At 38.7% G+C, this 17,028-nt stretch overlaps 1 protein-coding gene across 18 annotated transcripts in view; it reads right to left on the minus strand.

Annotated features, from left to right (window-relative positions):
* The window catches only part of ELAVL2 (ELAV like RNA binding protein 2), a 112,217-nt gene that overhangs the window by 44,475 nt on the left and 50,714 nt on the right, over nucleotides 1–17,028 (minus strand). For 6 of the 18 annotated variants that reach the window (XM_032675408.1, XM_032675406.1, XM_032675422.1 and 3 more), the window contains one exon: nucleotides 1,003–1,093. The exons of 10 other annotated variants lie outside the window; for them this stretch is intronic. In XM_032675408.1, coding sequence (XP_032531299.1) covers nucleotides 1,003–1,074 — 72 coding nt within the window. In that variant the 5' untranslated portion in view covers nucleotides 1,075–1,093. Of the gene's footprint in view, nucleotides 1–1,002; nucleotides 3,612–14,940; nucleotides 14,951–17,028 lie in introns of those variants that run through there. 2 more of the 18 variants (XM_032675409.1, XM_032675410.1) reach the window with 2 other exon arrangements.

Below are 17,028 nucleotides of genomic sequence, written 5' to 3' on the forward strand. Positions count from 1 at the left end.
TTTATTAAAAAAGCGTGATCTAGTTTCCCTGAAGAGCTGCAACTGGAACAATGTTTTCTTCTCTTGTGACAAACTCCAAGGGATAACCTGCTCCTGGCACTGATGAAACAAGTCCACTGGAAAGATGGTCACAATTAAGATAAACTACTTTTCAAAAGACTAACATATCTGGTAGAGCTAGTAGTCACAAACGCTGTGCTGCAACTGAGGCTCTCTAGGATTGCTATTTTCCCCTTTTTGTCTTTTACTCTCAAATTTGAAGTGTTCGCTGATCAAAATTAGCAGGATTTAGCAAGAACAACAAACAATTCTCACTTAATTGCACATTTATTTTCATGTTCAGGTGGCAAGAACAGGATCCTAAGTCAAGTGAACCGCTGCAGTAGCCTGTGTGTGCTGAAAATTACAGCATTTCTCAGCTATAGAACCATCTGCTCTGTATAAAGTGATACTAGTATGCTTTACAAATAATGCATATCCCATTAATAGGTTGAATAGAACTGTTCATAAAAGACAAAGCACAAAGCACTAAATATTTTTCACTCAGAAAAATAGTTTGAGATAAATTTACAGTTTTCGAACAATTTCTTAGAATAAGACTGGTAAATATACTTTTAAGATAGTAATCATAAACACAAAGTATACAGGTTTTCAAAGTTACTGCAACTTAGTATTCAGACCATACCAAAACCATTTGAGTACAATACTCCTCTTCAATTATCCACCGGGTATTTTGAATTAGTACTAAAATCTAATTGACATTAGAAAGCAGGCAAGCCACTGCAGTGTAATGTCTACACGAGACCACCATATTATAGAAAAAGGTTGTCTTGGTATGTCAGTGTGCTCTAGGCTATCACAGAATAAGAACACAACCTACAGCCTATAATGGAACATATAAGTTAGCATTCCAAATGGAAGATTAAAAGACTTTGGTATGGCCTCAGCACTATTAACATGTAAAAAAAGTAGCCTACGGAATTTAAAAAAAGTCCCACAGACCCCAGTCCAAGGCTCTGCTGCCCACGAACCACTTCTAAGCAGAGAAGCCACATCACACAGTCTGACTGCCATGTTAGTTTGGAGTTGCCGTCTGCAATATGGACACAAAAAGTACCGTATGTTAGATTAGCAAGATAATGCAACAAATCAGTTTGTACAAATTTACAGTAATTGCATTTATATTCCCAGCACGTCCATGCAGTGTGGCTTAACTGGATTTGAGGCAATTCCAATCTAATCTTTCCAAATTCAGTTCTAAAATTATTTTTCTTAAATGAAATAAGATGCTTATTTTTAAGAAGATTTAAAAGATAATGCAGTCTGGTTACCCCTGCGTCTACCCTGGAAACTACCTCCAGAACCACAGCATGCCTAAAAGAAACTATATCACAAAGAAAATTTTAAATCTTCAAGACTGAAGAGTAAAGAAAGAAACCACAGTGAGTTGATTTTCCATCAGTACATAAGATGACCATGCACCACTGAAAGACAGCTCCCCTTACATGCAAGTCTTTCCCAGCCCACAGAAAAAATCTACACCAAACTACTTTGTTAGAATCCAATCTGTTCTTAAAATTCCAGGTTTTAAAAATTAAGTAAATTAGAATCTTGCACAGATGATATTCACTGTTTCCTTGCAATAGCTGTTTAAAAGTACCACTGGACATACAACTGGCAGTAGACTCAAGGATTTCTCAAGTGAATAACTGGAGCAAAACATGCAAGTGTTTTTCGCAATGGTATCTTTGTCCCCAAGAACATTCTCTGTTTTAACTAAAAGACTGCTGCAAATCCAGTTGGATTTACACTGAACAGTGCTAGGAGGATACCACAAAAGCTAATAGGCCATCTGCAGATGATTACAAGTAGTCCAGACATGAAATATAACCACAGTAGGAACAACAGGCACAAATAGGAAGACTCCTGATTCTTGCCACAGTTTGAGACTACTGTCTTGCCCTTGGTTAGCAGATAGGGCAAGTCTAAACTTGATTAGAAAATACTTAGGTTTCAGAAGGCTGGTGCATCTAGGGTTTATAAAGATACACTTCAAAACTTTCTCTGTTTCTGTTTTAAAATGGTGGAAGTTACTTTTCATTTCAGTTTGCTACGAAGTCCATAGGGTTAGCTGACTTCATATCTGGCCTTTATTTCTAACTTAGGTTAATAAAGACCATCAATCATCTCTTTATGCAAAATACTGACTCTTTGGTATCAACCACAAACTTGCATGCCATTCTCTCTGGTGTCAACCCAGCATCAAGAGTAACAACTGCACTGCTGAAGCACTCTTGTTTACAGCCAAGTACTTTTGATGAACTGCTTATTACATGAAGAAAATCTAAGAGTCTCAACCAACTTCTTTAAAGTCCAGACAAGCTTTATTAAGGAGAGTGAAATAAAGTAGCACTTTCCAAAATTCTCTGTCCTACAGGGATTGTACTGATGTGTGTAAAATGACATATGTGGATCTCTGTGGCTCTCAAAGCAGTGTAACCCCATAGATTATTTGCTTCCCATGAACCACAGGCTATATAGATGGAAAACTTCAATAGGACAGCTCACTTGTATGTACAGGCCTTTGTGTACTCACTACAGACTTCACTATACTCTCGATCACTGCAGCACTTCTCAAAAAAAAGAAGAAGAGGACCTCTCATTTGAGGCAATTCCGGTTTGTGTAACACATCTATCTTTACTGAAAAATTCTATAAGGTAGTTGCATCAATGTGCAAGTCAATTCTCTAACTACCATACCACTATGTCTCCAAACCGTATTTTGCTCTTTGACCATTTTTGTTATTTTCAAAGCTGCAGACTGCTCTTTATATCTAGCAGTTTTCAGCCTAAACACTGTACTAAAATGGCACAACCCCAAAGAATTTGAGCTGTGAGTAATCTTCAACATAAGTTTTAAAATACTGAACTACTGAAGAAACTTTAGTACCATTAAAAAACCTAATTCAGTTTTTGACTATTAGCCTCAGAGACAGTATTACACTTCAGGTTGTTAAACTAGCTCAGCAGTTACTCCATTCAAAACCTAGGAAACCATTAAGTTCAGTAAACAGGGTTATATGCCTACTGAGGAAATGTAACTTGTCTTAAAATGCATTCAAATTAAGAGGAGAACAACAAAGTTAAGCTGACCAAGTCAATCTGCTCCTTCTTTACAATAATGAAAGGAAACAGAGCTAGAGACAAAGTTGTTCAGTTCAGCAAATGGAGTGGTTTCTTTTGTTAACATGCAATGCATGGGAGCCATCTGTTTCTCAAACTTACTTTTAGTTCACCACGTACAGTTAAGATTTTAAACCCAAACACTCTTTATAGCATTAACTGAATCCCAGTTTCTAATTAGCTGCAGTCATGAGTAAGGTAAAAAAAAAGCAAGTAGGCTTTTTTGTTTTTCAAGAGCAAAGACATCAGGAGTTCAAAAGCCATATGATTTATGCAATTAGTTCTGGTTGCCATAGAACAGTTCCAACTGTAACAGTAGATTTTTATATGAGAGCTTTAGAAAACAAAGCAGAGGTAGCAAGATGAAGATGGGGAAAACAGTAGTCACAGTAGGCTATTAGTTTTCCCTGTGACACATGTATTTTGTAGTGTAACATACTGAATTTTTCATGCTTAGCTGAAAATGCAGGTTGAGGTTGGATCCTGGCAGTGTTGTGACAGAACCAAGGAGGTGACAAAACAGATAAGCCTTCAACCACCGTCACTACCTCACCTGCATACATTTTTTATATATATATATATATATATATATATGTATATATGCACACCACACACACACGTACACATATATATATATATGCTAGGGAGAAACCTTTAGTGCCTCACACTTCTGGCCAAAATCTTCCTACCACTGGTTTGATTCACACCTGTGCATCCCTGCCACTGAGGGGGCAAAAAGTGATTTCACAGAGGTTTCATATACAGAATTTATTTCTATTTTTATTATAGATACCACACCAAAAAAAAAAATAAAAAAATCACTGCACAGATGCCTGCCCTCATTAAGCTGTATGCTTCTGTGAGAGGTTGAAATGTTAATGTTTAATGATTCAAAACAATGGGTCATTTGCAAAAGCAACAGGTCCGGGTCTGCACCCCTTGTCCAAGGGGGGGATGAGAAGGGTTTGGGTGTGCGGTGGCAAAACCTCTGATCCGCATAAGATAGAGGGGGTGAGCACCCAGCACCAAAGGCTATAAAGCTGGGTGAAGGGAGAAGGCCAACGGGAAGCAGACCCAGTGGAGGTGGGATAGTGCTTTTAATCATGGCAGTGTCCTTACACAACTGGTTCGGGTATAAAACTTCCCCCCCCCTTCCCACCCCAAACGCCTTAAAAAACCCCCAAAACTTCATTATTTGATGATTCATGAAATGCATAAAAGCACTGCATTCATTCATGCATACTCAAAAAAGCAAAAATTGGTTTTTTGTTTGCTCAAAAAAACAAGGGACAACAGCAGCTGTTCAATTCAGCATATGCAAAAGCCATTACACAGGTTACCAGAATAGCCCACACTTCTTTACGGTTAAAGAGACATATAGGCCAGAGGGCACCTCTTCAGTTCAGAACCTTGCCTGTCAGTACAAAACATTATTCATTCTTTCAGTTTCCCTGCAGGAAAGATAGCTGTCAAGGAAAGCTTGATGGTTACTCTACTATCCACAAATTAACAGCACAACTTGGTGAGTCTGCACAAACAGGCTAAAACGATATTTACTACTTCATCTGTATTTTCACTTTTTCTTTAATAGTATAAACCAGCATTTCTCCATTCTCAGCCCTCCCCACTTGCTTGTCCATTCATTTGTTGTTCCCTTCGTTGCACTAGGTAAAAATCTGCAGCACAAACTACATCAGGGTATTGCTTCAGGAGAAAACTCATGCAGTTCAAGAAAACCAATGAAAAGAGTACCTCTTGATTTATGCAAAGTTATACGGAAGAACTCTGATAAAATACACATCAAAGACCAAAAAGCCTCACGGAAAACTCAGAATTCCTCTAATAATAAGGTGGTCTCGAAATTTTCAATTAACTTAAAGTTACTGGTGTAAACACAGGCAAGTAAGACCAGAAAGCAGGAGTTCTACCCAAAAGTAAAAAGCAATTATATATGCTCTCAAAAGTAGGAGGTTAGAAGGGGAAACTTTTCACGCCGATTCTTGAATGAATCACTAAACAAGTAAGACCACCTAATACTTCCATACCTTGGCCTCAAAGTCACAGTGAGTTAAGAATGAAGATGGATATGAAAAAAAAAATCATACAGGATGTAGGGAAAAAGGATTGCAATTCACCCTTGTGACTTCTGAGCTGCAGAAGTCATTCTGAAGAAATTCTAAGCAAGGACAAAGAGGTAGTAAGGCAGACTTGTGCATCCCAGGCAATGAGAAGACAAGTGGACGACTGCAGACAGTTGAGCAGAAATAGCCATTAGTATAGGTATGAAAGGACATTAAAAGGACAGAAAGAAAAAAGATATATAGGGAACACTGAAAACATATACACAGATTAAAAGCCTCCACTTGGTATGAAATGCTTTTGGAAACTCTTAGCATTCCTGCAAAATACTTAAGGGTATTCTAATACTGCTCTAAACAATGCCCCACTGAAACTACTAATAGGAATAAAGCCAATAAATATTTGCAAGCAGTTCTGAAAAAATAATGTATGTACAACAAGGCAAGGACATCGATTGACAATGGAATAGTCTAGAGACCACACAGGAACTCTTCTGACTGCAATTACTGATTATTGCATCAGCTGGGGTAAAGGGAGAGAAACATACAGGGTAATTTAAGTTATCTTAGAAACCATACTAGAAAGAACTCTAAGTCTTCTGTAAAGAAAAGAAACAGCCCATTAAGTGATAAGTTCAAGTGAGACTCCAATGAAGCATAACCATTTTTATGTTCCTAGTTATTCAGGTCAATTTAGACAAACAACCATTTCTACCAAGATAACTTATTCCCTGAGCAAGATAGCATCAACATGCACTATTAATTAGCATGAAGTTATACTCTCTCTTCATTGCTCTCTTTCATATAAAAAAGTTCAAAGCCAGCTGAAGGAAAATGATTACTTTTGTTATATTTGAAATTTAATTAAGTGTTATGTCAGTGTCAAGTGCCTGTTTGAACACAGCCAATATTGACATTCAGCAAGAGTTCCACCAAAACTATCACCAGATCACACAAACAGCTGTTTGGGCCTCACATGAGCAACCAGTGAAGAATTCTAGACTTAAAAACCAGTTTTATTTAGAGTATTGATTAAGAGAAAAGACTTTTCAACTGTACCCTACTAGTTACAAAAACTTGCAAATTACATTTTTTGCTCTTATTTGCTATCCCAGTCTCCTTTGTTAGCTCTAAGCCTTCTAGTCAAGTACTCTCCAAGGAAATGCAATTCTGTCAAAATGCATATATACTCTTCAAGAGGTAACAACAGCATCTTATTGCAAACATTTCCCTTCAGCTTTGTACACCTGCAGATGTCTTGAGCCTACTAACAGAATAGGTTCAATGGAGCAAAAGCAGACAACTTGATGACTCTTCAAATACAGCATCCTGATAGGTTGAAGGGTTTCAAACTCAGCATCTGCTTGAACTGGTTAGGATGCCTACTTCAATTTTTCAGCATTTACCTCTATTCCAGCTGGGCTGTGTACAACTTTTCCCCCTTTCACACTGCAATTACATCCTTCTGCCCCAATGGCATTTTCAAAATCTGACCTTTTACCACCAGACAGGAAGAAGCAAACCAGGTTTGTCTGACTGAGAGATACACAAATTTAAAACCAAAAAAGTTTGAAAAACAAGCTCTTCCTTATCAAGGGGAAGAAGAGACCTTCATTAAGAGAAGAGCTCAACTAGCAACACAGGGCAAGAGGTACTGGGGTTTGTCATGTATTCAGCATTACAGGAGATATGACACCAAAAAAACTACCTCAACAGCCTTCAATATGATGTCCAAAATTGTTTCCATGGCTTAGGATCACATCTTGCAGAGGTTAAACACTATTTAAATACTGAATACTTGCTTTCACTCTTCAGTGAAGGGCCTCAAAGTAGCATGTAAGGTAAAAAAAAGGAATTTGTGGCAACAACTGACTTGAGTTGCCTTTTTTTTTTCCACAGGTGGGTATGAAGTGTTGGAAGAACAGAAAGAACACTGTTCAAACCAAAACACTTCCAGTCTGTATATTCTGCCCTCTTCAGTCAAGAGAAGCTCAGACTTCACTTACAGTTGCAAGGCTTCCATTTTAATCACTTCTTTAAAAAAGATTTAAGATCAACCATAAAGAGTGAAGATATCTACAAACCATTCTTGTTAACAACTCACAGTGAACTAATACAAAAAAAAAATATGGCCAAGGCCAATTTACTCTGTAAATCTATTACAAATAAAGACTGACTATTCAGTCTCTAAGAAGGATTCTTAATGGTCTGAAGTTAATAATCACATCTTTTAGAAAAACCAACAAGTTTAAAGGCAGTCATGACTTCTCCCTTCCTGCCTCATCTGGAGTAGAAGTCATTGTGGTTCCATGAAAGCACTGCAAAGGCTTCCCACAGCAGACAAAGAAACCTTCTATTTCTTTATCCTGATATACGAGTAATGAATAATGCAACACAGATATAACATGACAGATCCATATGCCGTGCTGACTTATGTGCAGAAATCTTTATTTCTATAATACAACTGAAAACGTAGAGCAATCAATACTTTAAAGTTTTCCTACTTCAAAACAATTTTGCTCTTGCTTTCAGTTAGCACTAAAATCTTGTCGAAGTCTTAAGGTTTCTGACCTCTGGGGATGGGAATCTTTGCACAAATATGAATTCAAGGACAGAGAAACACAGCAGCCAAGATGCCAAAACCCTTTGTTAAAACTTTCAGGAATTTAATACATCATCATTAATACTGCTAGTCAGTTTCCTATCATTCTGTCCATAAATATGAAGTTTCTGGGACCATTTGGCTTCCGTATGTTCTACCTCTTCTATTTTTTTCTTAATGGAAAGTCATATCTAGTTTGTCTCCCGCTTCTAGTTTTTTCAACTGACTTAATATACCCTTGTTTCTTACATAGTCCAATCCACATGTTTTACTTTTACTCTCATGCGTTATTATTTCATGCATTATCCTATGCTAGGTATTATACCCAAACCTATTAAAACTTCAACTTCTATGCAACAGATATTGCTATGTCTTAACATTGTATGTATGTATTACTGAAATCTAAAATTTTAACAACAAATTCTAGATGAGGCAATTTTCTTTCAAATTGGTTTTGAAAAGCTAATTTCATTGTGTTACAAGATTTATCATTGCATCAAAAAACTGAAGTAATACCCCAGATCACAGTAAAATTAATTATATGCCTAATTCAATTGCTAGAGAAAGAGAAGTCACAAAAGTACATCACTGTAGCAGAGCTCCCAAATACTTTGAGTCATATGTTTGCCAATTTATTTTGTTCTCCTGAGTACAAGCTTTAATATCTCTTCAAGCTTTAATATCAAAGGGAAATCAAGTGAATTGTTTGCAAAAGAGTTGGTGAGAAGTTTCAAGATGGCATGAAAGCAAGGACAAAGTCACACCAACAGCACACAGCTCTGAATAAACTTACACTTTTCTGCTCTCTATCAATGCATATGAAGCTCTTCAAAATCACCAATGCCCCAAAAATCTCCCTGTAATATCTAGTAGAGGACAAAAAAAGAGCTTGGAAAAACAAACCACACACAGAAGTACAAAAATTACTTTGAGAACATTAACAGGTGAAAGATATGATGCTGGTGCTACTTCATTTACAATATCCTTTCTTTCTATATGGTAAAAACTTTTTTGTGTATTTTTATTACCATTTCACTACAGAAATGCACCAAATCTGAAGCATGGCAGAAGGGCATCTACTTTGACACAGCACAGAAGTTTGAGATCAGAAAGTTAAGTCTTTGTTTATCTCTGCTACCCTTTGTAGCAGACTCGTCAAATCACATTATTTGTCATGGCACCCAAAGCTGACCTCTCAAGTGTTAAGGAATACCTCAGAAATAAACAGACAGAGGAATGTTGCAGCATAAAAACTAACAGAGAGATGACTCCAAGTCTGTATGTTTTTACCTTGTTTCATAATGAATTACTTCCAAAAAAGCAGCAAGTTTCACCCTTGCTCAGATATGGGCTCTCACTGTCCTATGTCACATATTCCCATTAAAGGAAGGGCCAAAACAGTTAAAGAGGTAGATGGTACACTATTTGCATTGTTTGCTTTTGTTTGTATGAGTTGAACTTTCATAGATTCCATTGCTGAAAAAGTGCCATCCTTATTACACTGGAACACATTCTTCTAATTATAATAGAAGCAGATCAGTTTGAAAAAGTATGTTTCCTTCAGTGTCAGCCCAATCTAGGTCTAAAAGAAGGCCTACCAGGAAGAAAAGTATTTAGTTCCCACTATTCAGATGGATAGGCTTTTAATTGAAACTTTTCTGCCCACATTTTAAATGTAGGTATTTAAAAGATCAGTGTAACCAAGCACATAAGGACATCAGCATAAGAATCACCCATTTCTGGAAATGAACTCATAGTCAGAATGGGTAAAATTTGAAAGGAGAAGTGCTATATTGTCTCACAGCCATAAAGCCAGGATTTTTCTTTTTTGCACTGTAGGTAACTACTTTCCACCCATTTTCTAAAACAAAGACCAGCACCTATAAAGCTTGGAGCCCTGATATCAGTGACCCATCTCTGCCTCAAAGATCAAAACTGTATTTCATTGTCCCATTATACAGATACAACATTAAAGAACACAGGGTCATTAGGTTATTTTTAAACCAACAAGTCAAACAGGATTTTCATCTACTTATTTCAGTCTGCAGATATTTTATACCATTCTACACTAAATGTACCTTTCAGTCAATGCTTGACTTTTAACCTTCAAAAGTTTATTTCTTGCTTTGATTTTGGGCAAAGTAGTAGAAAAATATGTTCAAGTATGCTTCCTCAGAGCACAAGTAAGGAAAAAGGAATTTAAGCTTTTCCTACTGCATAAATACCGTACAAAATGCACTGTCAAAAGTTACACACAGGTCAGTTCTGCAAGACACTACCACTACCCGTAAGTCCATAGACCTTGTAGCTTTACAGCTCTTCTACTCTAGGAAGACAGAGTACGTTAGGGTAAGCTGCCTAGCAGTAGCTACATCTGCAGCAAAATTTGTCATTTCCACACAGAGAAGCTAGCAGTCCATGGCTTGGAAAGGTGCACCCTCTGCTGGGGTAAAACCTGGCCTGGGTGGTGGTGTACAGTGCCACATCCCACTGACAGCCCATCAGAACTGAGGCTTCTGCAGGGCCCAGAACTGGTGCCAGTCACGTTCAGTATCTTTATCAATGCTCTCGATGAGAGGATCAAGTGCAGCCCCCAGTTAAGTTCTCAGACAACACTAACTTGGGTGAGAATGTTGATCTGCTGGAGGGTAGAAAGGCATTGTAAACGGATTTGGACAGGCTGGATCGATGGGCTGAGGCCAACGGCATGAGGTTCAATACAGTCAAGTGCCAGGTCCTGCCCCTGGGCCACAACAACGCCCCTGCAGTGCTACAGGCTGGGAGAAGAGTGGCTGGAGAGCTTCCCAGCAGAAAGTGACCTGGGGGTGCTGGTGAACAGCAGCTGAACGTAAGCCAGCAGTGTGCCCAGGTGGCCAAAACAGCCAGTGGCATCCTTGGCTTGGATCAGAAATGGTGTGTCCAGCAGGGCCAGGGCAGTGCTTGTCCCCCTGTACTCAGGACTGGTGAAGCCCCATCTCGAGTACTGTATCCAGTTCTGGGCCCCTTACTGAAAGAAGGACACTGAAGTGCTGGAGTGTGCCCAGAGAAGGGCAACAGAACTAGTGAAGGGTCTAGAGACTAATTCTATGAGGAGCAGCTGAGGGAGCTGGCATGGTTTAGCTTGGACAAAAGGTGGCTCAGGGGAAACCTTATCATTCTCTACAACTCCCTGAAAGGAGGATTGCAGCCAGGAAGGGGTTGGCCTCTTCTTCCAGGCAACTAGTGACAGACAAGTGGAAATGGTCTTAAGCTGGGCCAGGGAGGTGGTTCAGGTAGGACATGAAGAGGAATTTCTTTACTGAAAGGCACTGTTATACATTGGAATGGGCTGCTCAAAGAGGTGAAATCACCATCCCTGGAAGTGTTCAAGAAATCACTGGATGTGGTACTTCATGCTATGGTTTAGTTCACATGGCTGTCTGGTCCACATTTGGACTTGCTGATCCTAGAGGTCTTTTCCAACCTTAATGACTCTATGAATTTATAGAAAAAATATTAAAGAACACTAGTTTGAATCATGTGACTACAGAAGTTCATTTACCCACACCAAAGCTCTGGAGTCTTATGTTGAGAAGACTTTTAAGAAGTCAGTGTACAGAAAGGCTGAAAAAGTTAAAGTCAAAGGTAAAGTCACAAACCTACAAGTCACTAAATCTAACGTCCATGACACTGGGAGAGAAGGGACAAAGAGGATGAGATCAGGAAATGTCAGCATTCTGACACTGAGGACCTGCCATCAAGCATCATTTGACTGATTATGGCATTATTTGACTGATTATGAAAAGAACTTGTAATACAGTAATTTTTCCCTTTGCAGAAAGTAGACTATTAGTAACTTATCTTCCAAATGTACCACAATCTCCCAGCAGAAAAACACCAGAGATTACACATACTAATTATAACCAACTACAAGTTTGACTTTGCTTTCTTTACTGCACATCTTGAAAGGACTCGCAACTACACTGTAAGAATTATTTGGTTTGCATACAACAGCTTACTGGAAAATGGACTCAGCATAAGCAAGTATCAAGTATTCTCTTACTTCTCTCAGCAGTTTCTGAATTCCCTACAGAAGGAAGAAAAACTACTGAAGTAGGGTCTGGCAGGTACATCTCTGAATAACACCCAATGGACCTACAAAGGCTCAGTAGGTTGCTAGAAGGTTAAACAATTTTAACAGAAAGGCCTGAAACAAACAAGCCAGGTGTTAGTCTTAATTTGCTGCATTTTTCACTGGTGTAACACCAATTTGTTCTTAACTGAGATCTAAAACACCCAGTAGAGAAATAATCCAAGACAGAATGGTGCCATAACCATCCCTATTAAATTCAGAGAATATAACTCCCTTTCCTCCTAGATCTGTGGACAATGACAGCAGCTCTGATTTAAAGCCATATGACAACTTCACTTAGATAAGAAATAGCTAAAAATGTTTAGGCACAGAAAGTGCTTAAACACAGAAAGGTTCTCAACTGGCAGAGGCTGTCCTCACAATAAAGACATCCCATATGGCAACTATTTTTAGACTGTAAAGTATCAGAGGTTAGAGAAATCACATGGATGTCTCCAAACTACCAGTTCCTCAGCTGATTTTTATCCTTTGCATAAAGAAAAGGCAAGTTGGGATAATTTTTAGAACTAACACAGCTCAAACTCAGAAACTCTATCCTCTTTAAAGTGTGTTTAGCTCCCATAACTACCCATTCTTTGTAGGAAGGACCTGAAAAGAAAGCAAGCCTGTAACTTTTGACAAAAACACCTAGAGCATTAAAAGCAGATTAGCTGAGTTTACTTAACCTGGTTCTAATTCACTGCAGCTGCATCTAATGAACCAAAAAGAAAAGCCTATTACTATAATAGAACACTAGAGCTCTGTGGCTGAACACCCTCCAAGTTTCCAACATCCCTCAGTTGGCTGTACTCAGCATCGGCTACTGAATGATCTCTGTACTGTAGCTAAGCATGAAAAAAACCACCACAGACAACTGTCCCCTCCCCAAATTGTAATGTTTTGGAAATATTATCAAGAGGGTATCAGGCAGGGTATGCTACCATGTATGTTCAGACAGTTGGCTGCTGGCAGAGAACGTCTGCATTCCTCACCTGCTTTAAACACTGAACAAGAGTTCACGGGTCCTCGCAAAGAGGACATGTACACAGACTATAATCAGCCACACTGAAGTCAGGTGAGCATCCTGAGCTGCCTCTGCAAGGCTTCCAAGCTCATCTTTATAACTGGTGACTATGAGTGATCTAAAAACATCAGGTCTTAATGCAACTTGGTTAAATATTGGTTAAGAACAGATCCACATATTACCTTACACACAAAAAGTCATTTAGGATTTCCACACTGAACTATGTAAAAGTTTCATTTAAATTGAATAGATGTGTCCAGTGCATGCTAAGTTTCAGTGACAGATTACTAAATTCAAGCTTAAGACTCTGGAATATTGTCAGTTCTCCCCATAAGGAATTTTTCAGTCCTGAGATTGAGTTTATTACTAACAACTGGAAGTCATCAACTGGCCTTTAATATACTAATACGTTTTTATGGAAGTGATTGTTTAATACCAGGGTTACATCAGGAACTTCATCCATATCCTCCTCCAAAATTTTATGTGCATTTTTACAGCCTAACAGAACACCTGGTCTCCACAGTGTCTCCCAAGTATCTGACTGCAAGTTATCTAGTCACAAATAGAATAGTACATAAAATACATAGGTTTACTCATTATGTTTTTTGATCTAAGTATTAACATTAAGTTAAATGCATTAGGTTCACCACCTTCCTCCTATGTCAGAAAGGGGAGAGGGAAGGGAGGTGGTATAGGAGAAGCATCAGAAGCTACTCAATGTCTTCAACTTTGACAATGCCTGATTCATACCAGGTGCTCCAAAAAGCACTGTCTAAAGAAAAAAATCAGTAAGATAGAAGGTCTCCCATCCAATCCTGGTAAAAGGAGAGTGACATACCGAAAACAAGAAACTTCACAATTAACTCAACAGCTGTACTCCTGTTTCACAGCAGTATTCAAAAATCTGCTGGGGAAACAGAATGAGCAAGGACCAAAAAGCATTTTCTCCCAGGAAGTTTAACAATAAGCTACTTTTTTTTTGTTTGTGCTACAGTACAGAGAGTATTGAACTTTCTACTTCATTAGTCAAAGAAAACGTACAATTAAGTCAGCATCCTTAAACAACCCTTTGGAAGAAGACAGGTAAACATCAAGGAAAAGAGGTAAATCAACCACACACCAAATAGTAACACACAGTAGCAGTGCCTCTAAACAGTCTTCCAGCTGAAGAGACACTAATGGGTATTTTGGAAATATCTCAGTATGTGTTCAACCACTACAGGCTAAAATTAGATTGTTTCCCTCAGAACTGCTCTTATTTCTCTACCCCTTTAGTTTTTCACACAGTACCAAAACCACTTTATGCTCTATTCATCTGGAATTAAAAAAAAAAAAACAAAACAAAAACACCACAACAAAAAACAACAAACCAAACAGCTGTTCAGTGAAGCCCTTCCTCACAGACAATTTACAACACAAGTAGCAAGTATTTCTTCCCCTACTACCTCCCACAGGTTCCCAAAACCAAGAAAGAGTGAGTCAGATGAGAAACAGTCTTTGAACAGTAACTCAAAAACTAATATAAAATGGGAGAGGGGAAAAAAGAAACCACAAAAATTATTCTTATTTCCAATATTTTAAAAAACAGTAAGTGGTGGAGTCTCCCAACTGTCACACCACTTTTCTGCATTCTAATTTGCTTATGCAAAATATGGATTGCTATATTTCTCTACAGAAACCATTACAGTAAGTGGATTAGCTACACAGACTAACATTATTAGCAGGAATCTTCTCTGAAGCACTACGAAGAGGTATGATTCTGAAGGTGGATTTCTGCATTTATTGAGACAGGGTACAGAAAAGCAGCAGCAGGAATCTTTCAACAGAACTAAGGAAGCACTAAGTAGTATAAGTGATTCAGCTTCCAGAGAGAGCTCACTTGAAAAGCAAAGAGGAGGAAAGAGGCATCAATTGTTTTGCAAGCTTACCACAACTGGATTACCTGATCCAGAATAAACTGCACCAGTGTAAGCTGACCTAGGAGATTCTGTTCACCTCAAGGAGCAATCTGCTTCTGGGACTGCTTGTTCCTTCTGGTTTTCAGCCAGGTATTTGTGATTCAGTGATTCAACTGCACATAATCATGGGATCTTGGGAGTCCAATATCATGGCTGGGCTTTGCGAACAAAGATTTGGGAAAAGATTATGGAGGTAAATGCTCTTACTACCACCTCCATAAAACAAACCCCATCTCATGAAGCTGTGTCCCCCAAACACAAGACCACAAAATAGAAAGAATGTTAAGTTTTTCTAGCTAAAAACAGGTGCTCCTGAAAGCTTAAAAAAATTAACTGAAGCTTCAACAGCTTAGCATTATCAATATTTACAAGAAGCACCAAGAAAAGAAGTAAATTCCAAGTCAGAATTGACATAAAATGTTAAACCACACAAATACAATGTAAGTCATAAGGGAGAAATCAACAAAATCTTCATCAGGTGAGTTCTAGGATGCTGGGCGCCCTCCAATACACAGAATCCTGATTTCCAACCCTTACATATTTAAAAGTTTCATTTACCTCTTTAAAAATCAGTTATCAACCATTACAGCCTGCCTAGTCAGGAGAGTCTCAAGAGCTGGAGAGCGTCCAGTGGAGCACAACAAGATGATCAGGGGTCTGGACCACCTCTATTTTTAACAGAAACTGCAGGACCTGGGCCTGTTCAGTCTAGAGAAGACAAAGGGGACCTCATTAATGCATATAAATATCTCAAAGGCATGTGGCAAGAGAATGGTGCCAAACTCTTTCCAGTGGTGTCCAGCAGCAGGACACAGAGCAGTGGCCATAAACTAAAACACAAGAAGTTCCACCTCAACATGAGAAAGAAATTCCTCACATTGAGGGTGGCAGAGCACTGGAGCAAGCTGCCCAGGGAGGTCATAGAGTCTCCCTCTCTGGAGACATTCAAAACCCACCTGGACACATTCCTGTGTCACCTGCTCTATGTGACCCTGCACTGGCAGGGGGATTGGACTAGAACATCTCTAGAGGTCCCTTCCAACCCTAACGATTTTGTGATTCTGTAAGATACCAGTGGCTGCTAACTTTGGACTTCAGTAAAATTTACACCATTTAAAAAAAGGAAAAGCAACAGACTCAACCTTCTACTATTACTCCCCAATTATTTCACCATCAGAGCCTTCTGGTCAAGTTTTGAAGAGTTAATAACTTCAGGACACTTGTTTCTGCTTTTAAGTGATAAGTAATTTTCTAACTTCCCACTGTGGGCAAAAGTTATCTGAGCGCTCTCCCTGCCATGACAGTTAGAATATTTCCCATTTCAGTGGCTTGACAAGGAACCAGAATCCAGAAGACTTGAATGGCAATCCCCATGACCTACTTGCAAGGAGTTTCCTTGAAAGGTGGGCAGAACACAGCTATACCTGATTTCAGTTGTTTGGCTTTGCTAAGACATTCATCCAAGATCTTTTTTCTCCTCATTCTAGGTGCTTTAAGAGCACTTCTTTCACTGCTGCCACACAAGAGAACCATAGGGCACCATGCTAAGTGTAGGAGCTTCACAATGACCCCCCTGCATTTTTACAAGCAGTACACATACACCAAAAGATACAAATTGGGACAGAACCCCCATAACTCTGTGTTAATTACCAAGGGCACTATCATGTGAAACCCCCAACAGCCTTATAGTTCTTTTGTGTCTTTTCATAACAATAACCCCTGACATTTCACGCACAACTCTAAACGTGACCAAAAGGCAACTTTCTTTACACTTGAAGTTTCAGAAGTCCAACTGTATAGCGTTTGCACAAACATGAGAAATCTAAAATGTGGCAGTGGTAAGCAGTAGCCATTTACAGGCATCAAGAGTTACTGATAATTACCAGCATCACCAGTTTATGTCTCAAATCTACAACAAACCATTTGCTTACAGTACTGCTCCAATAAACCTCTAGCAGCAGAAATGCTGCAACAGACAAGCTTTTTCTTCGAGTAGGTTTTCTCTCACCTTTCATATACCAGTACTAATAATCTCATCCATTTCTAAGCAGATAAATTGTCACATAAGAGAC

The sequence above is a fragment of the Chiroxiphia lanceolata genome, chromosome Z, assembly GCF_009829145.1.
Source record: "Chiroxiphia lanceolata isolate bChiLan1 chromosome Z, bChiLan1.pri, whole genome shotgun sequence".
Lineage (NCBI taxonomy): Eukaryota > Metazoa > Chordata > Aves > Passeriformes > Pipridae > Chiroxiphia > Chiroxiphia lanceolata.